The 22016-nt window shown below is 49.0% G+C and overlaps 6 protein-coding genes across 6 annotated transcripts; 3 read left to right on the top strand and 3 right to left on the bottom strand.

The window, feature by feature from the left end:
* Nucleotides 1–8085: 8085 nt before the first annotated feature.
* NCS57_01188400 (uncharacterized protein) lies at nt 8086–9434 on the top strand (the record flags this gene model as incomplete). Its single annotated transcript, XM_053061580.1, has 4 exons — nt 8086–8353; nt 8503–8850; nt 8915–9208; nt 9265–9434. The coding sequence occupies 4 exons, from the start codon at nt 8086–8088 to the stop codon at nt 9432–9434; spliced, it is 1080 nt and encodes a 359-aa protein (XP_052908108.1).
* Nucleotides 9435–9726: 292 nt separating this feature from the next.
* On the bottom strand, nt 9727–10458 carry NCS57_01188500 (uncharacterized protein; the record flags this gene model as incomplete). The annotated part of the gene is made up of 1 exon (XM_053061581.1): nt 9727–10458. One exon carries the CDS (start codon nt 10456–10458, stop codon nt 9727–9729), a length of 732 nt encoding a protein of 243 aa, XP_052908109.1.
* Nucleotides 10459–14235: 3777 nt separating this feature from the next.
* NCS57_01188600 (uncharacterized protein) lies at nt 14236–15393 on the top strand (the record flags this gene model as incomplete). Its single annotated transcript, XM_053061582.1, has 2 exons — nt 14236–14826; nt 14887–15393. 2 exons carry the CDS (start codon nt 14236–14238, stop codon nt 15391–15393), a joined length of 1098 nt encoding a protein of 365 aa, XP_052908110.1.
* Nucleotides 15394–16078: 685 nt separating this feature from the next.
* Nucleotides 16079–16649, top strand: NCS57_01188700 (LysM domain-containing protein; the record flags this gene model as incomplete). The annotated part of the gene is made up of 3 exons (XM_053061583.1): nt 16079–16367; nt 16430–16487; nt 16607–16649. 3 exons carry the CDS (start codon nt 16079–16081, stop codon nt 16647–16649), a joined length of 390 nt encoding a protein of 129 aa, XP_052908111.1.
* Nucleotides 16650–17218: 569 nt separating this feature from the next.
* NCS57_01188800 (NmrA domain-containing protein) lies at nt 17219–18470 on the bottom strand (the record flags this gene model as incomplete). The annotated part of the gene is made up of 4 exons (XM_053061584.1): nt 17219–17482; nt 17562–17888; nt 17974–18258; nt 18378–18470. 4 exons carry the CDS (start codon nt 18468–18470, stop codon nt 17219–17221), a joined length of 969 nt encoding a protein of 322 aa, XP_052908112.1.
* Nucleotides 18471–19604: 1134 nt separating this feature from the next.
* NCS57_01188900 (HTH CENPB-type domain-containing protein) lies at nt 19605–21842 on the bottom strand (the record flags this gene model as incomplete). The annotated part of the gene is made up of 3 exons (XM_053061585.1): nt 19605–20660; nt 20711–21015; nt 21065–21842. The coding sequence occupies 3 exons, from the start codon at nt 21840–21842 to the stop codon at nt 19605–19607; spliced, it is 2139 nt and encodes a 712-aa protein (XP_052908113.1).
* Between the last annotated feature and the right edge of the window lie 174 nt (nt 21843–22016).

The raw sequence follows: 22016 nt of genomic DNA on the forward strand, positions 1-22016 counted from the left end.
AAGTTGTATTGATAGCTGAGGTAGCTAGTACATATGAAAGTGGTAATGAGTGTGTCCTATATACTACAGTGTGGCTCACGATCGTGAGTCGCGGCTCACGGTGAGTCGTGAGTCCTTTCGTGAGCCCGGGTTGGGCTCACGGTACGTACCGTGAGTCGTGGGTCCGGATTGGCTGCCTTTTGTGGAGGCATACGTGACCTGGGCGGTTGCCATAACACTCCGGTGGTAAAAAGTATACTAATTGCTTTTCCTATGTCACCGCATGCATACGTCGAGAGAGTATCTCTACTCTATGAGCGGTAAAGTTATAATAACTATAGTTATAGCTTAATAGATAGTGCTAGACGTGGGCCGTGCTATAGTATTAGTATATCGCAGGGAGGAGAATACTATCTATCTATAGCCGAAAGTCTTTATCACTAAGCTTACTATAGTTCTGCTCTTCTTAATATAGGTTAGGAATAGAAAATATATAAATATATCTTTAAACCCTATAACGCGGCTAAATATATAATAAAGAGTCTAATATATGGGCAGATAGACTTAATATTACTTTCTATTTATATTAAGATATATAACTAAGATTAATTAGAGGTAAAGATTAAACTAAAAATTAGATATAATTATCTAAGTAGGAGACTAGTAAATACCTCGCCTAGTAATAGTAAGGTTACTTAAGAAGGCTATAATATTATCTATATTAAAAGTAACCTTAGTATTATTTAAAACCCTCTTATCTTTATCTAAGTAAATATAGGATATCTCGGCTCTAAAGTTAAGACTATAAAAGGCCTATCTTCTAGATTTAGGGCTTATTTTTCTAGCTAAGTTATTTTTCTAGTATATAATAGCCTCCTTACTAAGGATATTAAGACCTAATTTAGGTATAAACTCTAGGTATATAGCGAGGCTAATCTATTTATTAGGATCTTCTATATAGTTATATTATGCCGCTATATAGTAATTATTATAACATCCTTAGAATTTTATAAGTTATTCTATTAGCTCTTATGCGAGGTACCTAATTAGATCTAGCTCGCTATTCTCTATTTATAATATGACCTCTAAGGCTATATCAAAAGTAATAGCCTAGCCTATACCTAGACTCTCGTGATTTAGGCTAGATACTATATCTATAGCCTCTATAAAAGTCTTAATATTAGCTATAATATGCTCTTCTATATCTTATAATAATTAAGGGTTAATACGGGGTAAAAACTAAGAGATATCTATCTTATCTAGTTCCAGTATATCAATAGGGTTAGCTAGGTTATAGAAGTCACTAAATATATTTACCTATCTGGCGCCTCCTCTTAGTAGTGGAAGAAGTAGCAGAAAAACTAAGCTATAAGAGTTAGTATATACCGTATCGCGTTACACGGGGGCCGCATTCTACCGTCTCGCCCGTCTCCATTCTATATCCGCCGCAGCCTTAGATTCAGATATAAAATATCTTCGAGGCCTACCACGCTTATACTATGCCACTAAGAAGGCATTAGAAGTAAGAAACTTTAACTCTTACTAATAAAATTAACAGCTCTTAAATAAGGTACTCATACTTATCTACCTCCTTGCCTTTCTTATATATATTAGCTAATTACTAACTCTAAAGTCCCTATAATCTATACCTCACTCAACCCAGGTAACTTAGTAGAATCGGGGAAACTCCTCTGCACGTCGATTAGGGACTATTTGCCTCTAGGCTCGTCTTCTGACTTGTCTTCGGGCAGTATTAGCCGCCGCCTTCTCTTCTCGACTTGCGTACTTTGCAGGCCGACCTCGTTTGAGAACGGACCGACGTCTATTTTCCGTGCGCAGCATAACGTCCACTGTGTGCTGTCCCTAGCTTCCTTCTATGCGAGTTGTTCCATTGGCTTATCGCAGCTCTTAATTTGCTATGTTGATGATGATTGATCTGCTGACTGACTGACTGAGCCTGTAACTTAACCAATTATGGGCATCGCTACTGTTGTCTCGTCGATATCACGAAGCGACGCAATGTTTATTGTGGCTGGGCAATCACTCGCCCGTGTCATTGATTCCGGCTTCTTATCTCTATTTTTAAGAAAATGTCCCATTAAATATCGATTTTGGCCTGGCTGGATAGCATCTGCAACGATAGAAAACCGGGGTTTGAGCCCTGAATAGAGCCCTCGTTGAAGCACGCTATCAGATAAGAATATCGAAAACGGAGACTCCTATTACCTCCCTCGGAAGACGAGACTTAAATTTTCGCGTCTCTTAGATGTAAAATACTAAACCAAAAAGACCTAAGGTTAGACCTATTACGGATGCGAGTGACCTATGGCTTCGACGGCAGGAGGGTTTTATAAAATAATTAAACTTAAGAAATAATACTATTGACCCTCCTTAACTAAGGCCTAATTTTAGCTAGAGTAGCTATGAAGGTAATGAATATGCTTATAAACCCCGTACCCTCTAAACGAAGTTTCTTCGCTATTAGTTTTATATATATAAAAGCTCGAAATTACCTTATGCCTATGCACGCGGATATATAGGCCTTTATTCTTATAAATAACTACGTATTAAATCGCCTTAAGGATTAGAAGTACTCCTATAAAAAGCGCTAGGCGGATCTTAAGGAGAAGGACTAGCTAGAACTTAAAGATTTATACCTTAAGTTATTTATAAATACGCAGGGTAAGAAGGTCTGGATAGATAGTGTGATAGCCTCCGCTAATAGAGATTTCGAGTGAGAGGCTATATTATAGTCGATAGGTAACTAGGACCATGAGAATACTCATAGCTAAAGCTATTGCCTAAAAAGGAAGGAAGAAATTTATATAGTATAATTTTATATATATAAGAAAGTTATACGCATGTATAACTACTAGAAATATAGTATATATATATATAGAAAATTGCATCACTATTCCCGACCGCCAGCAGGTTCTCGCCCAGCACCAGCTTTCCGGAGAAGGGTTTTCTACCGAGCGTCTGATTTCACCGTGAATGTCTATCGAGAACCACCGGCGCTTACCATCTTTGGCACGGACCAACGCGACGCGAAAACGGGCCCCGTTTCAATATGGGATGACCCCTGTGATAATTGAGAGGCATGATTGGTTCAAAACTAGGAACGGGCCCCGTTTCGGCCTTTAATTCTTGAGTGGGTTGGTTGGCACGGACGAAAATTGAATAATGCGGCGCGATTTGGGTCAACATTGGTACAGTAGATCTGCATATATATTCAAAAGTGCCATACAATGTAACCCATGAATTATTTCCCCTCTCAAAATAGAAGCGAGAGAAAAGTAGTGTATACTAACTACCGGAATTCGGATCAATCCTGGCCTTAATACAGTTGTTCTCAACCCAGCCGCCCTGTTTGTTACCCTTGGCAGAACAGTCGCAGCTGTCGATGGGAACGCGCATGTAGCGCATGCACTCATCATAGTTGGCTTCCCAGCCGCAGCCTTCATAGACCTCAAAGGAGAGTACGAAATGGTAACCCTTCGGTGGATTCTTCTTGTCCTCGCGCCTGTAATTGGACCTGATGGAGCCCTGTTCGTCGTCGTCGACGACATTGTGGCAGAAGGACTCAGCAGCAGCCTCGATGGCTCCATAGCCTGACTTCTGGCCCGAGTCATAGCAGTGCTTCTTATTTTTGGAGTGATCTGGAGTCTTGAGAGTCGGGGTAGGGCTCTCGGTGGTCGACGTCTCCTTACTCTCCTCGGTCGTGGTCGGCGTCTCCTCAGTCGTTGTAGCGACCCATGACGCACAGCTTGTTCTTTCGATGCATGCCTGCTGACCTCCTGGACCCATGGCACATTGCGTGTGTGTGTCTGTCTCGGCGCAAGACGAACCCTCAGGTGTGGAGATCGTTGGTTCCGGCAAGTCCTGAGTCAGCGTTGGCATGTCGGTCACCATGTCGGAAGATGAGGATGATTCCTCGCTAGTTGAAGTGGTGCTCTCAACAGAGGATGTTGTCGTACTACTTGGATCCCTGATGCCGAAGACCCTGTCAAGCTCTGACTGAGCATGAGCGGCTGCAGCGTCTAGAACTTCATCGCTCTCCGCGGTGTCCGGCCACTGTTCCTTGCCAAAGAGCGTTGTGCCTTCAGGAGACGAAGCCGTGCCTGTGACGGTCGCGGTCGCGCTGTGATCAACGTCTTCAACCTTGCAGCCATAGACGGTTCCGCAAGTGGATATGACATCGCTCGTCACCGTGCTGGTCGTTGTGGCATCAACAGTGACGCTATAGGAAGTGCTGGTGACGCACAGCTCGGCTGATTCAGTCTCGCACTCTGTGGGCTCTTCAGAAAACGTTGGAGTCTGTTTGGGCCCAACACTAGAGGCAATGAGTTAGCGTTCAGTCCTGGTGTAGACCAATGGCAAGTGGCTTCATACGTGTACTCTGGCCAGTGAGGGAGAGGTCCTTTTGTGTTGATCTCGATACCACCTCCAGGAGGGAGCGAGATGGACGGTGGGGGGCCCCTGTATGTTGTTAGAGATACTGCCCAATCAAGGAGACGCCAAACAAATCAAGGGGGCTCATACGGGGGATGAATGCCTGGTGGACCGATCACCTTCCACCCGAAAATCGGCCCAATGCAGATGTCGAAGAACCACAAATTGCAAGGAATCACGAAGCCATCATCCGTTGGTTTAGGCTCAGTGACTGTTGTTGTCACTGGAACGATAAAATAATCATCCGACGTAGACGTAGGGTCGCTCATCTTGGTCGAAGGAGGTTGATCGTCGTCGTCGTCGTCACCGTCACGAGTTGTGACTTCCGCGTCTTCCGTGGTGGCTTTGTCAGCGGAATCTGTTGCTTCTGTCTTCGTTTCAGTTATCGCGTCGTCCGAGCCGGTGCTAGTAATTTTGCCGGAATCAGTCTGCGAAGTGGCCGTCGTGGAAGCCGTGGTGTCCGTGGGGGTTGTGGTGTCTGTGACTCCGGATTCAGCCCCAGTCGATATGGTTGTCTCTGATCCCGTCATATCTTCGGAGGATACAGTATTGCTTTCTGTAGATCGAGATGTGGAGAGATCTTTCGTCTCGGTTTCGGCAGTCTCAGTAGCAGTAACGTCAGGCTCAGTAGTGTCGGTAGCATCGGACTCGGTAGTCTCCGTTGTAGCAGTGTCAGACTCAGTAGGCTCAGTGGTCGTAGCATCAAGCTCGGTAGTCCCAGCGGTAGTGGTCTCGGTGTCGCTTCCCGTGGACTGGGCAGTGGTTAAGTCAATGGTAGTCTCAGATCCAGTGGTTTCTGCTCCGCTGGCCTCCTGAGATGTGGCAGTACTCTCCTCAGAGGTGTCAGTAGTCCCCTCAGAGGCGGCAGTGGTCTTGGGGCTGGATGTGGTTCTGATTGCATCGGAGATACCGCTAGAGACAAACGAGTTCTCACCCGTAGTCTGGGTCTCGGTAGTCTCGGTAGCTTCACTAGCCTCGGTACCAGTAGTCTCAGGCTGGGTAGCCTCAGTTATAAAAGTCTCCTTCCCACCGGTCTGGGTCGCAGTGGTTTCCTGTGCCGGGGTCGCGGTTTCGGCGGCACCTGAGCTGTTGATCAAGGTGGAAAAGTTCTCGTCAGATGTAGCAGTTTCAGTCGGGAGTATTGTTGACACTCGGCCATCCGAGTTGGTGGTAACGATCCCGGGCAAGGTCTCTGAATCAGTTCCAACTGTAGACACTTGGCCATCCGGGCCTGTGATGACGGTTGGGCCAGTCAGGTTGCTCTCTGTCGCGGGAGGGACGATAGTGGTCACTTGCCCGTCCGACTCTGTAATCACCGTGGGGATGGCAGTGTCTGATTCGATTCCAGTCTGGGAGCCAATTGTCGTTTCCTGACCATCAGGCCCAGTAACAATGGTTGGGTCAGTCGAGTCTGGGTTGTCACTAGTTGTCGGAAGGATAGTCGAGATGTGGCCATCTGAGTCGGTAATCACAGTGGGGACAGCAGAGCTGATGTCATTCTGATCAGTAGTGGGGAACACAGTCGAGAGTTCACCATTCGATCCAGTAATGACGGAAGATGTGGCAGGGCTTGACTCAATGCTGCCGGGGGAGGAATGAGTGGATTGTTGGCCGTCTGGGCTGGTGATGACGGTAGGAAACTCTGTTTCAGTGCCACCAGGAGGAAAGATGGTTGACACTGAACCGTTCAAGTCGGTAACCGTGGTAGGGACAGGTATCTCGGTGTTCTCTGGTGGAAGGATTGTCGATTCTTGGCCATTTGGGTTGGTAATGATGGTTGGAGTGGCTGAACCAGTATCTTTGTCAGTATTACCCGAGGCAGTTGTGTCAGATAGGGCCGTGGAGTCCACGTTCTTGGTCGTTGTGTCCTTGGACGGTGGCTCGGATGATCCCCCGGCAGTGCGAGAGGTTCGATCGGAGGAGTCGCTTTCTGGGGTTGGAGGTAGGGTTCCGGTGGATCCTTTTGGTGCCTGAGAGGTAGTCTGAGAACTGGAATCCTGGTTGGTACTGTCTGGACCCAGCCCGGTTGTTTCCCCTTGGGTCTTGGAGGAATGACCAGGCCTGCATCTGGGGAAGGTCGTGGTTTCGCTGCTCAAGGGTTCACCAGGGGGCGTAGCGGAGACGGTAGGCCCATAAGTAAGAGTGCCAGATATTTCCATATCAGTAGTGGGATGCTCAGGGTCGGGCCTAACTACCGTAACGATAGTACTGGTCCAGTCAGGCCGCAGAGAAGAAGTGCGAGCGACCAGCGGAAAACACATTTCGTTGTCACCACACCCCCATCCTTCGCGACAGCAGCCCGCACCACAGCAAGCCCTACCTAAAGATAAGAGTCAGAAATATTCAAGTACAACAGGACGGATGAAAAGGCGAAATACCGGGGCCACAAAGGTGTTCAGCATGTCCACCCTTTTTTGGGCAGCAGGATTGCTCCCGCCCAATGGTGCGACATTCAGTACCGCAAAGGCAGAAGCCGGCCTGGCATTCCAGTTCAACACCGTATTCTGCTGCCAAGGCCAAGTGATTGCTGAGGAGCAACAGTACCGGGCTGAAGATGAAAGCCCTCATGATGGCAAAGGGATTGCTCTCAGCCAGGTAAGGTGTTTGATGAAGGAGTGACAATGGGGTGAAAGAGTGACAATGATGTGAAAGAAGGGATGCTCCGAATATGATATTCGAGTGTACTTGTCAAGAAGACATCTCATTGGTATATGTATGTATGATAGATTGATGGTAACTTGCCGAGAGGAAGAGGCAGCTGTCCAAGCGTGCAGAGCCATTCATCTCATCACCCTTCTGCCGATCACTCCGACCTGTCAGTCCAGGTTGAGGCCATAGCCTGGACCTGGTAATGTCGATCCTACCACTCAACACCGTACCAATACCCTCGGGCCCGTGCATGCAATTAATGTTGAAATAGGAGCTGCATATCGGCAGTTTTAACTGCAATCTCGACGGAAGGATTCTTGATCCGCCCCATTTTGCCCCACATTATCCAAAGGGCTACATGCTAGGGTTCTGGGGACGAGTTGAGGCTTTTTGCGAGCGTTGTTGGTTGGCCATTTGTGTCAGGTAAGACCCTTCATGTTGAATACGAGAATCTAGCACGGACGTAACTTAATCTGTCACTTATGCACCACGAGTGGATGCTAGCCCCTAACCTCATTTTCCCGAGCAGCTCATGTGGTGTTTGTTGGTTGTTATCGTGTTCTTTGACAATATGGCTGCATCCCATAGCAGATGCGTTCTCTAGATGGTTTGTTGGTTGCGGTTTGCTAGCCCCTGCAAAGTGAGTCATTATCTTCTTCACCTGAACTCGCAGCCCGGCAAATGCAGGAAGAAAGAATTTTATGATCAGATGATCAGACAGTGGCCCAAAAGGCCGTATCATCACCCAGTCCTATCTCTTATTGCGGTTTCACGTTGAATACCTAATTTCGTGGACTAATCAGCCAGTTGTGCTGAGCCTCGGCTCTATACCTTGGCTGTGCCAGATGGCACATCACACCTTAGCGATCTAGTTCTTTATATCATCGTCATTTGCAATGCATCCAATTTGTCTCTTTGCTCGATACCTACATTCCTTCACCTTGTTCTCCCATCTTCCCAATCATTCAGCTTCGTGTTCCGTTTCGGCTTACAGCATCCGTCAAGATGTTGCCGAAGCTCTTCTCCTCATCCCTCGGCTCGTATTTAGCGACGCTCACCGTCGTGCTGGGTTTCCTCTCGCAGATAACGCAAGCTCTGGACAGGAAAAAGGTCACCGAGGTCTTCAAAGTCAAGGAAGGCACTGAGAATGGTGGCTGTGACAACCATCTCATCGATGTGTGGTTCGACGAAGCGTTTGATCTCGCCAACCATGTGGACGAGTGTTTGAAGGCCGCTCAAAATGCTCTGGAGGAAAAAGATCTGGAACACGACAGTCTTCAATATCTAAAGACATTTTTCAACCTAAACCCGAAGGAAGAGGCCGATTTCAACAGCCATTTCGAGAAGATGAGGGGCAAGTATTTTCATAATCAATCACTCCGCATCATCCTTCTTTGAGCTGCAACTAATATTTCATGTTAGAGGACTTGGACGATGTGCTCGCAGCCTTTGTTGACGATGAGGACAATGAAGAGGACGACAAGCCACGGCTCTTTTGTGACAGCACGTTTGCTCTTGGTGAGAGCCCCGCCTCCCTTCTGACTGGTGCGATATTGACAATTCACGGTACAGAGAGGGAATGGGACGATGCAGCTCTAGAAGAAGGCACAGGCAATGAGTATCCATTGGAGCTAGTCAACGGCAGCCTTGTAGAGAAAAAAATCGAACAAGCTCAGGCAGAGTGGTACAACGACATCTTTAAAGAGAGAGAAGAGGACATAGAGAAGGAGGAAGACGAGGCAAAAAGGGAAGCACTGCCCCCCCCCTGGTGTACGTATGACCCCTTTGAAAATAACCATATGAATTCAAAAACAATTTTAACGCCCGGCCACAGACCCATTTTGGGTGGACCACTTGAAGATGTATCGCTTCGATGTGAAGGGGGACTACTGCTCTGTGCCCGACAACATGGCCGGTACTGAAGACCAACGACAGCCAACGATCGTCACTCTCTGTCCTCAGAACTTCAAGAAAGAGAAAAACAAGGTGTGGTATAAGAAACTTGACGATATCCCTGAAGTGAAAAAACAAGGACGTTCTATTGGAACTATTTCCTTACCGTCTCTCACCATTTTCCACGAAATGTTTCACGTCACCTTATTGACCAAGCACACGCCTGACACTACATGTAAGTTTCGGTTGAGCACCCAAAGTAACTTCGGAGGACTAACATTGCGTCTTTAGATAAACTCAGCCAAATCACCAGGGACAAAGCACTTAAGGGGAACACGTTTATATCGTCGGAGCAGTCGCGTAGGAATCCAGAATCCTGGACTCTCTTTGCATTGGCATGGGAGATGGGGTTAAGGAACCCTAAATTCACATTTGCCACTACAAAGGCTGTGAAAAAGTAAATTAGCTTGCCTGCTTGACAGGTGTATGCAGTATTCGGGAGAGTTTTGTTGCACGCAGTGAGAAGAGGGCAACTGTGTTAGTACAGGGTTTCGAAATGTTAGAAATATGTATCTTGTCATGTTCTTTGGCAATGTGGCTGCATCCCATCGCACATGCGTTATCCAGATAGAAATGGTCTGTCACATTATCTAGACTACTTCGCAGAGAATCCAAGCGATCAGCTACGTCATCTACCTACCTCCCTGAGCCTCTTCGTCTCCGGCCAACTTCCTCAACAACACAACACAACCACTAAGAGGCCCACCTTCTTATATACCCATTTAACTCCATCGCACGCTTAAAATCCACATGAACCGACTCCCAACCAACAGCGCCGAAGGCCTTCAAGTCCCGCTCAAACAGATCCACGCTGAGGGCATACTGGCCATCACCCGGTCTAACAGGCCTCTTCTCGGTGCGCCTGAATTCCTCCTCCAGCTCCTTACTGACCCATTTATTGCACCACACGTTTGCCAATACGTTCTCGCCATTCCAAGTCTGAAGCCCATCGATCCATCCAAAGCTTGGCCAATGCCCATGGCAGGACGTGCGTGGCCTCATCCTATGAGACAGGCTCTGCATCTTTTTCACTGCGTGCTGGGTCTCGGGAGAGATTGTAGTGGGCCAATAGACGGTCAAAATCTCGGTATTGGAGGTAAAGCCCTGGCCGAAAATCCTCTTCGTAAAGGCAATGGTCTTCGTTTCCGGCTCCATGCCATCGGCGCGTAAGTTTGTCATCAACTCCTGGTACTGAGGAGATGCCTTGAACTGGTCATAGATCTCTCGCGATTCCCAGCCAGTGACCAGGAAGCAATCTGTAGGGGACTCGGCAATGCGTCCGTAGAATGGGCAGAAGATATAGTCCTTCCAAGGCAAGAGTGGTGGAACAAAGAGTGCATCGTCAATGGGACCAGAATTCACTCGGAACTTGGTCCATACCGAGATTCCGACTTTAGCTCTGACCGCCCATTCAGGAGAGGACATGGCGATTTGGACGTGGGAATAAATTGCGGGGGTCAGAGGTAACGTAGTTAGAGATGATGAGTTCTGTGTTAGCTGTGACCCCACAGAGGGCGTTTTATAAGCATATTCCTGCCTGAGGCACCACATTTGACCTCCTTGACGGGCCGTTTCATGACAAGGATAGCCTTGGCACAACAACAAGGATCTACAGATACACAATTTAGGAAACACTTACTGGGGTCTCTGCAGTGTCGGATGGAGGAACAGCAGACTTGGGCTGAGCGCAGATATTTATTATACGGTTCTATACTTCCACCACGAGACCTATAGAAAACCTTGAAGAATGATAGAGTAACATCACATCTCGTCTGTCAATCTGAGAGTAAAAAGGAAAGAGAATGCAAAGTAACTCTGAAAAGCCACGATACAGCCTTGGGACAATTAACCACGCCCACGACCCCGACCCCATCCCCAGCCTTGTCCTCGTCCACGTCCACGCCCTCTTCCTCCATTACCACCTCGACGGTTACCTTCATCAGGAGCGGCAAGAAGCGACGCAGGCTCAAGCCCAAGTTGATTAAACGAAGACGTCAGCGCATCAACAGTGTCACTCGATCCCTCAATGGAAATAGTAAGTCGTCTTCTGACCGCGCAACAACGTCTACAAAGGCACGTTGAATGGCCTTGTTGGACGCTTCAACCTGCATATACGAGCAGTGTTCGGCGGGAGCGCAGATCTCCTTCAGGGCAAAGTTGCCACCCGGGCTCGCCTTGATGATGGTGATGTGGGTTTGGGGGATGCCCGGGTGTCGGAGGAGGCCCTGGATGCTGCCCCGGTTGTGCTGCGACGACAGGTTGTCCTAGCCGTCGGTGAAGATGATGAGCCTGGGCTTGTACTCCTCGAGCTTTGCGTTGCGGGGGGTCGTGTCGATCACCCAGAGAGCGGTCTGGACCCGCGGTTGTGCTGCCTTACATCGGATTCCGGCCTTTCTTCCAGACTGTCCCAGTTAACTTTCCAGCGCTTCAGATAGGGAAAGATAATTCGCTGGTCTTCGGCAAAGTCTCTCTGGGGGGTCTTCAGCCAAGAATTCCAGATTCATGGATAGGAGCAGAATACTCACAAGACCCTGATATAGTCCTTGTCATTCAGGGCAAGGTTGACCTTGATTATTCCGCTGATGACGCCGCCTAACGCCGCTACAGGCCCGCATATCGTTCTAGCTAGTTTTCCTTACTTCCTTACCTTTCTTTATTTTCGCAAGGTCGAGCTTTATCTTTAGGTTGATGATGGATTTAAAGTAATCCAGGAGCATACTCTTTTAATACACGTGATCGATAGATGGTCGTATATCCGTCGCCAGGTTCTTGGGAAACTGGGACTCGGGAAGGTTGCCATTGAGAGTAGGGACGCAGTTATTGTAGCTGATATTTTACTGGTAACGCCACCAACACTAAAACCGGTATATGTTTCTATGCATATCATTATGCATTCCGGAGTGATTGAGCTATCCGCGGGCCCAGTATAGGTGGTGCATGCAACAAGACAGTCTCTGGCCGTCACGTCTCCAGTGCGTATGCTCGAGGCAGTTGATGACTTGGTCTAGTCATCCTCATTCTTATCTTCATCGTCATTTTCATCCTCATCTGGCGTGTTAGGGGGCTCGGAACATCCAGGAGGGATACATAGGAACCAGAATCGAGGGAGTCCGGGGAATGAGAAGAGAACTCTAGTCAAAGGGGGGAAGTTGAATAGAACAATGCCAGAGCCACGTTCTCCGCAGCCTCTACAACCCACAAGAACTAGAACAACCGTAGGCTCAGAAGAGTCGCTCTCTATTATCGTAATCCATGTGTTAGTTATCCATTCAGGCTGGCCAGATACTATAGCGACATGGAATCCTTCAGGGGGGTTTATCATAGTTAAGGTCACACCGGACACGCTGCTTTCCGCCGTAGTTGAGGTAGCAGGACGCATCATGGCCGAACCAGTTATTGATAGGACAGTAGCTATGTTTTCTATTCCTTCAATTGAATCAGAGGTAGTAGGAGCATCTGTTGTGATGGCTCCTTCGGTGCTTAAAGGCACGCCCGAGTCTACTGAGTGATCAAAGGAAGAGAGGCCTATTTCATTTGCGAGAGTGGTATCAGAGCCAACAAGAATAGATTCAGTTGCAGTTTCATCAAGAGAGGTCGTGGATTGATCAAGCAACAATGACCCTGACTCGCGGGTGAGAGTGATGCCAGTGCCAACAGAAGTGTGTTCGGTTATAGCTCCATCAGAAAAGACCGTATCAGATGCCAGAGTCGATAGACGAGTAGGATCAATTTCGGTACAGATCTACTGCCTGGATGATACCGCTTCCGACTCTGACATCGAGCTGCCTTGGTATGTGCTGGTACCCGTTGACAAGGGCTCTGAGCTCAAGTACATGGTGTCAGTGGTCCTGGTGTTATCAGTGTCTCCACTGCGTTCAGTAGACATAGACTCAGGTTGCTCTGGCAGCTGAGAGGTTGTCGACTGCGAGTTGGAACCGCTTCCTGATGTGCTCGCTTGACTGGCTGAGAGGGTCCTCGACTGAGTTTCAGGTGAACATCCTGAGCTCGAGCCTGTAGTCACATCCGGAATGGTATGGGATGGGGTACCACTAACGGGATTGGATGTAAGGTTTTCAGACGTTGGGTCTGAGGGGCGACGAAGGCCAGATGCTGAAGTTTCTGAACCAATCTCAGATGAAGTGACAGAGCCAGGGGCCGGCTGAGTGCTGACATCTTCGGTTACATCAACTGAAGGAATTGAACTGGTGCCTGATCCGAGTTCTGAATTGCCAGACGAAGTTGGGACGGTGGAATCATCAGAGGAGCTTGGCAGACGAGTCTCGATTGTTCCTTGGCTGAGATCAGTGCCAGTTGCTGCAAGGTCCTGAGAAGAGGATGTCGAATCCACTGGCAGCGAAGAAAAGCTGGTAGATGAGCCAGTGAGATTGGATGTGGCCCCTGAACCTCCTTCGCTTGTATCCCCCGCATGTCCACCTTGTTGCATCTAGATCAGGTCATAGTAACTTACCTCTTACACGATACAACCAACACTGGATATAAGAAGACCCAGTTCCAGTAAATTGCTCCTGGGGCTGAGTTTTGTTCGCATGCAGTCGCAACGTGATATTGTCTGCTACCAACAGCAATCACCAGGCTTCTCCATAACACGAGAGAACCCACAGATTAACGGCTATGGCCGTCTTGGCAGACCAGCAGATAGAGGTACGTGCGGATATAATTGATCCACTTGTCTAGGTACATAACGTCAATGCGATGTGTCTTGTTTCAAAAAGTGAATACAAGAGAGGTAATTTCATTTTACTCTTCAGCCGTAATGCCGCCAACATCGAGAAAGGATGGACGTGTGGGGTGACAAGGATGCATCTTGACCGTTGGAAGTCATTAAAGGAGGAAGCTTTGCAGCAGTGTGACAGCCAATTAGATCCAAGGGGCGACGTAGCTGAAGATATAATCCCTGTCCAACATCATGTTTCATCGACATGACATGCATCTCTTGAGTGGATCTAACTTGAAGCCCACCACTAGTAGCAGTGCCGAGATCTCTTCGCCGGCCGCAGAGTACAGCCCTCTCCATCATGCTCGCCTCCACCCGCGAATCACCAACACATGGTTTCAGCCAACCCCGCCCAGCCTCGCCTTTCACTTTCTCCTTGCTCAGCTTCTTACGATACCGCATTCTCTATCATACCAAAAACTTCTTGCTTTGACCCCTCTTCTGACCTTGATTCGCTGCGAGCAACCATGGCGTACCACCCCGAGTATCCTATCTGCACCATCTGCGGCATCAGGCTCGAGGAGCCTCTCTGCTACCTCGAAGAGCTGGCCGAGCGCTCGCCTGGTGAACGAGATTGGAAAGACGACGTCGTTGCCCTATCTGGCCCGCATTGGTCACCAGGGGAATCGCCGTCCCTGGACCTGGCCGACGATGCAGTACATCGCTTTGATGCTGTCGCAACCTGGCATCCCTCGGTAGGGCTAGTCCTTCTCCCGGATAAGCGAAGTGTGGACACCCAGTCCCGGTACGAGCCTGACAAGCCCAATACCTTGGTACCGCCTGCCTCTATGCAGCTATTCATGGGGATACATGCTGCCTGTGAGGAAGTGGCCAACCGCGTCATGAGGACCTCATTCAATGCTCGGGTTCGTTCAATAGGACATCTCTGGATGACGCTCGAACGCCGTTGTGCTCGACCCATGGACCGTCACCCGCACATGGGCTTCCTCCCTTACTTGCCAGAATCCCAGTCAGGTCAACCACGCTCGTTTGGCACTGGGCGTTACTTTATTCCCTATTCCTGCATAATCAGATATGGAGATGAGTGGGATGGATGGGTAACTTTGAAACCCGCCCCCCCGTTCCTTGGCGTACCAGCAACTAATCGTCTTTGACAGTGGGAAGATGACCCTATCGTCATTCCTGACTTGACGATTCAGCTTCTCTCAAACCTTAAACCAGTCAGTTGGACCACCGGTCCTTTGTCGAGCAAGTTCATGCAACAGTTCAAGGGCCGTCTCATGACTCTGCCGCAGGAGCTCAAGAATCAGCTTGTGTCCCTGTTGCAGGAAAGTCCTATCTGCCTTGACTGCAACTATTTGATGCCTCAGTATCTATGGAAGCAAGCGTTCTTGCAAATCCCGTTCCTTTCGGATCTCGATACGAAATTGGTACTCGAGAAAGCCGGTTCAGAACCGTCCGAGACAGAGGAGTGGAACTGGGAAAAGATTACTCGGCAGGTTCTGAGTCCTGCACAACCCCCGTCCCCCATTTCATATGCGTCAAAGAAAGGTTATGTGTGGGACTACGACAAGGTTGGACTGCGTGTGCCCCCTGGATTTACCAATCGCCGACGAATCTGGCAGATTGTGGAGGAAATGTGGCCAAACGATGTAGGAGTGTGAAGCTGTATACTCTGAGAGGAGACAGATCGAGGGTTTCGGTAGCAAATAGAGCGAGTTGATCGAGCCAACAGCTATCTACAAAATTATCGACTTAATCATAACCCTGGATAAGAGTCTCACCATTTGTCAGGGTTCTTTCATCCTTGCCCCTGCAGTTTGCCGGCAACTCAATTTGAATGACACTTTTTTGACAGCAACCTTGAACTCCGGTACCAACTTGAATCAAAATTACTCGTATATGCATGCAACCTTGATCCACAAGGCCGTCTTTTTCAGCCCCAAAGCTACTAGATTTGAGGATGAACTGTGGATATACTACAAGGCACAAATCGGGCGTTCCAATATATGCTAAACACATGCCGCAGAATAAACAACTGACCTCAGTCGGGGCCAAGTAATATAGAGTGATACGACATAATTTACCGCCTGCATCATTAATGCGGCGCATTTTCCTCAAGGGGCGATACGACCGCGCACAGCCATGAAAGTGGGACAGTCTGGTTTCACAATCACCAACAACCAACACGTTCAAGTGAGTGTACTCTCATCAATACCATTCTTGCCTGTAAACCTATACTCCACGGAGAGCTACAAGTAAGTGTTGCACTGCTCAAGCATAGCATCAGGCCTCAATCACTTGACTTATTCCATCGCTAAAATCTCTCGAGTATTACCTTTGTTCACAATGAGGCCTCTGCGGGCATTACGACTCTCACTCGCTGGCTTGTTTCTTGCCAACACGGCCATGTCAGCCGATGACTGCCAGCCAGAAAGTTGGAAGGCTGCAGCTCTACATGCTGGCCGCATCAACTGCCGAGATGGGGTTACCACCGAGTCAAAAGTCGATTCAAATACATGTGCCCTCTTGGCCAGCAAGAACCGCCTCTCTATGAAGGCATTTTTTGACTTGAATCCTCGACTAGGAGGGGATTGCCAGTCAATCTTGCCTGATACAATGTATTGTGTGAATGGATGTGAGTTTCATTACTATTGGTATGGCGACGCTCAGCGCACCAGTACTAAGAACTCTCTCAAGTTCCGGAGCCAGTTCGCGCATACAACGGTCTGTGTGGCCCTGATAATGGAAACGCGACGTGCGTAGGCACAGACAAGCAGTGTTGCAACAAGAAAACTTGGAAGTGCGGTGATACCGTGTGCGTATAAATCCCAAAGCCGTGCTCTTACGTGATTATTATGCTGACAGGTACCAAAGTGACGACTGCACGGTGAACTGCTACGAAGGCAACTGCTACTAGAGTTTGGCCGGCGACTTTTGAGGTAGATAGTATGGCATGTAGGTGCTTCTTTGCCAGACGATGGAACCTTTGTATTTGCGCATGTTCAAGCTTGTATGTTTTAATATTACCTCTCGTATTTCCGCGCCTGGTAGGAAACACTGTGCAGATTACTTGACGAAGCATGTTTGAGGGCCTATCGAAATCAGCGGTAGTTAAGCTAAATAATTAGAGACTCGCGGCCTTTTGCTATACCGCGCTAGATCTCCTTGGCGAAGTGTCAGACAATTGGTTCCGCAGGGATCATTGGTGGCACCAGTCGATTGATGAGAATTATCTGAAGAACAAAGAAATCGAACAGACATGTGTTCGGGCACAGCTATTTAAGTCCATGTCGTTAGGATTATGCGACAGGCCAGATGTGAAACCAGATAGTTACATCCATCCGGTCACACGGATGTTATGCAACATCACGGACGAGCTTCCGGGATTAGATCAATCAGCAATACCTCAAGGGAGATATATCTGACTTCACTGTATGCTATTTGCTAAATAATACCAAGCTAGCTAAGGGAAATAGTGATGCTGAATTAAGAGTAAACAGTCTTTACTCTACCGCAGAAAGCGTCATTAACAAATTCCTCGAAAGGGGTGACTATGAGATCGGGGTAAAGCTCCTTCACATCGAGGTATCCCAGGTATCTCGCATGCTCGGGGGTATTATCCCCCCGAATTCCCAAGAGATTTTTATACTGCGCCATGCCTAGACTTAACATAACCCCCGGATCCAGATGTTGCTCAGCGATCGCTGCCTGACCATCTGTGATAGTCTTGAGCAAGTCTTCCTTAGACAGCTATAAAATCTCAATCAGTCTGTTGCTGCAAAGGAGGATTCTAGATGGTAATCGTTGGAGTGGCATGATTAACACATACATATTCCCGTGGAATAGACTCTCCGCTGACTCTTTCAAGAGTTTCCCACAATTCGTTCTGCGTATGAACCTCGCCATATCCGAAAACAGTTTTATTCAACGTCCTCGGGTCAGCAATGATTCTCGCGACATATTTTCCTATATCGCGGTTATCTATAAGCGCCCAGGGTGTATTGCCGTCACCGATGATCTTCGTAGTAGAGTATTCTGCCTTGATCCCGATCTTTCCCGAAGGCAAGGCTGGCAAGGACAGCTGATACCACCAGCCAACATCGATAGCGGTGTACGGGAGGTACAAGGTCTTAATATGGTCCAGTATGTCTTCCTTCTGAGGTTCGTAACTTGTAATTAGCCAGTGTAGACTTCTAGACAACTTCCCGGGATGGGTTGAAGGTTTCAATGCAATCTCTTACCATCTCTCTGGCCAGCATGACACCTCGGGGTGGGCAGCAGGGGCCGAAACAGCTCGGCACATAGCGACCTACACCAGCCGCATTTGCTCCTGCAATGAGAGCCATTTCTTCCCGAAGCTGTACCAATGTCATACAGGAGATGACAACGTCCATGCCGGAAAGCGCTTGGACCAAGGTGTCTGATGATGCCTCGAGCTCGACGGGCTTGATAATTACTCCACGCCCGGCAAATTCGACATACTGGCGCTTCCCTGCGGATACTGGCCGTGCTAGAGCCGTCACCTCCTTTGGAAATGTCAATAGTCCGACAACGCACGCAGAAGACAAAGAGGAAAAGACAAAAGGAAAAAAAGGAAGAAGGGGGAAGTGCCTCCTCGAACAACCGTTCAAGCATGTCAACATACAAATTTCTCAGGGTTTGCCAGTAGCGCGTTCACAATAGAGGAGCCCGTCACACCGGAAGCGCCTGCGATGGCGACTCTGATTCTAGCCGACATACCTGAATAGCTTTTTCTGGCGTTGTTTAATGAAGCCACCTGGGCAGAAGAAAAATGTAAGGATGAGCTGGAAAGTGTGCCTCGCGGGTCAATAAATATATTTGCTGGGCACTATCGGATGTGTAGTCTGCTCAACAAAGTCCAGAGATGATAAAACCGCGAGATATGAGCCGTGGGTAACCAAGGTCGGAATAATTCTAGATTACAAATCTCGGGGGTAGCTTTAACGTTATTCTCGCGGCTTTTCTGTTCGATGAAAACAGGTCAACATCGCTTCGGGTACGGAGTAACTTGTTGGACATCCCAGGCCCACCCTGACAGACGCATCCGGATGGAACCGTCGGAACAGCAGGGGTGTAGAATTTTCCTCCCAAATCCGAAGCGAATCAAGTTTATCCCTCAACGTTGATGGTGTGTTTGAAGGGGCGGCATTGTGATGTTCTGGCAGTAATAACTTTGGCAGCTGAGGTGTTGATCCACTTGACTTAAAGCTTGACTTGGCCCGATATTCGTCCAAGTGGGGATTTCCCGGAGTATTTCAGTTTCGCCGAGGAGAAACTGCCCACATTTACAATTACCCGAGGTATTGTGCGAGTAATGCATTTTTATCTGTATAGACTCTAGGGTTATCCTAAGAATTTCGACATGTTCGGATCTGGTGAATATTTTGAGGCACCGGCAAGCCGAGGGCATGTGGGCGTATTGTCTTGGAACCATGATTCCCACTCTTGCTCCACAGTTAGTGATATTGGTGCGTCATCTTATCCGACACCCGCGACTCAAGTTTTGACAGATAGTTCAGTACCCGTTGGCTCATGTGGGTCTAGCGACCCAGGCGAGCCAACCTAGCAAGCTAGGTTGGCCACAAAATTGTGAGACAGCCACAAAATTATGAGACACTGTGGGGCCCTGTTTTCCCCCTTGAAAAGCCTCCTTTTTCGGTCTCTCAGTTTTGGAAGCCGTCCAGAGTGATTTATGAAGGTGCAAAAGAGCAAGTCGAAGCTATTGGCGATGCCTGATGTGATGATATTGATGATATTGACAACAGCTATTATAGAAGCCGCCACCTAAGCCTCCAAGGCCGCCGCCTTCCTGGACGATTCCTCATATAAATTTGGCTGTGAGAGCGTCTTTTTAGCCCTCCGGGCTGGCTTCTTGTGCGGCCCTTGCTCGTGTGATGATGCCCGTGATCCTCTGTATTCCTGATATGTGGTGTTGAGGCCGTATCGGGCACGGCGTGGAGGGGGGTCCAGGTGGCAAAGACGGCAGCCGCGGCGGTGAGGGTGTAACCGGCGGCGATGAGGGCATCCGCAGTAGAGGCTCGAATAGAGGGAGTTCCTCGTCATCTTCATCTTCCTCGGCAGGAGCCGGTTCGAGCTGGAAAGTGATACTATCGTCACTTCCTGCGAGAGCGGTCCAGTCCATCGCGCTGAGGGGTTTCGGGGCAAAACTAGCGTTGTGAATAGCTTCGTGGACTTCCTGCGGCAGTTGCGTATCTATCATGAAAGGGTCAGGCTTTTGGGTAAGTATCTGATGCATAGTCGAGCGTTGTGTCTCCATAGAATAATACTCAATGTCCTTCCCTGTGTGCTCTAACCACTGAGCCCACGATGCCTTCTTCTTCACGCCGTCGACGGTGATCTCTTTCTCTTGCCGCCATTGGTCCTTGATCTTCTTCATCTCCTGGATGACGAGGCTGCGAGCGGTCCGGACCTGTGCCTTCTCCTCCTTCTGCCGGGCTTCGGCGATAACCTCCTCCTGCTGGTCTCGAATCTCCTGCAGACTAACGTTGTGACTAAAATCTCCTATCGGCTTCGCTCTCTTCCCTCTTTTCGTGGCGTTGTATCTCTTCTCAATCCGAGCCCGGCGGTCATCGACATAAGCAGTGACTGTAGATTCAAGAACCACAGCTTCCGTGACGACATTACGTATCTGACGAAGTCCGGCACGCGTGGGGGAGCTGAAGGTATCGCCGTAGCGGTCTGAGAGTCGTTTGGCGGTATCTGCGGCGGCCTGGAAGCGAGATTCCTGAGGAAGGAGGGAGGCAAAGGCCGGGTCAACAGCCTGCTTCGCCTGAAGCTGCTTCTTGGCCAGATATGCTATCGCCGGCTTAGGATTTGGTGGATAGATGCCTGACTTCTCGAAGCCTGAGATGATATTATGTGCCGTGAATCCTTCCTCGAAGACTTCCTGCTTTAACTCAGTGAGTCTATCGATATAGAAGAAGAGGTGTAACTTGCCTGAAAGCCGCGGACGAAGTCAGTGCGGGAGAAGGAGATATTGCCCTTCCGAAGCCACTTGCCGAGAAGCTTCTGGTGGGCGTTCTTCAGCGGCTGAAAGACCCCAACATCCATCGGCTGTAGTACATGCGTAGAGTGAGGAGGCAAGGGAGCTGTGATGATACAGAACTTCGCACAATACTCTCTAACGGCGAAGACTCCGTGTCCCGTGAAGCCGTCAAAGACGATGAGTCTCCAGATAGTCGTATCAGCGGCGTGAGAGATAGGGGGGAATATCATATTGAACGTGCTTTCGCACAGGATCTCTAAGGAACTCATCACACCCAAACCACTCCTCAAATGTCTGTCCCGTACGCTGTGCCTTAGCGGACTTAGCCCAGGAACACCGGTTGAAGTGTATCATCCACTCGAGAGTAATCTCGCCGTTGGAGAAGGCCGTGTCGGACTGGGCGAAGCGGATATCAGGATCGGCATCTATATACGCCCAATCTAGTGTAGGCCAAGTCTTGAAGATAAGCCACGGCGGCATCGTATCACCCGCCGCGCTGCCTGTACCGATGAGGGTACAGGTCTCCCGGTTGGAAGGGGAGAGAACCTGCTTCCTTGTCCTTCGCCTTGTCCGTACGACGAGGACTTTAACGCTTTCCCTGAGGATACCGATCCTAATACCGGCCTGGTCAGTATTCCAGCACTCAGAAGCGCTGATATTATGACTCCGGATGGTCTCAGTAAGGTTCTTGAACCACTGTTTGAGGTCATCGAGACCGCCGGCTTCCCAGGACTCACGAGACTGTTCTGCGGCTTTGAGGAATGCCTGCTCAAGCTCAGGATGATTGTCACGGAAGCGAGCATACCACATCTTGCTGACGGGATCGGCATCAGGGTTCCTGCGCTGACGGAGGGTTGTGGCGGCATCTTCTATCTCAGGCTTAGAGGCGGGAAATCCGGACCTCTCCATCCAGATGACGAAGGCCACGATAGCTTCATCTTCTTCGTCTGTGAGGACCCGCGGTCTGCCGACTTGCTGAGGCGTAAATCCGGTCTCTAGCCTCGTCACGATCCTCTGAATAGAGGCAACAGAGGATCCGGGGTGGCGTGAGCTGGCGGCACGAAGTGAGAGAGGTTGAGTCATGCCGGAGGAAGAGGTTCGGTGGAGGCCCCGGGCATGCCGGGCACGTGATGCCACGACTTCCCGGGCGGCCCTGAGATTCGCTTCACTCGGCATAATGAAGATGGACAAAAGAGAGGCAGTTTTTACCACTTATTGTCGTGAAATATGGCCAAAATAGGTGGTGATTGCATGAAA

The sequence above is a fragment of the Fusarium keratoplasticum genome, chromosome 10 (assembly GCF_025433545.1).
Source record: "Fusarium keratoplasticum isolate Fu6.1 chromosome 10, whole genome shotgun sequence".
Classification (NCBI taxonomy): domain Eukaryota; kingdom Fungi; phylum Ascomycota; class Sordariomycetes; order Hypocreales; family Nectriaceae; genus Fusarium; species Fusarium keratoplasticum.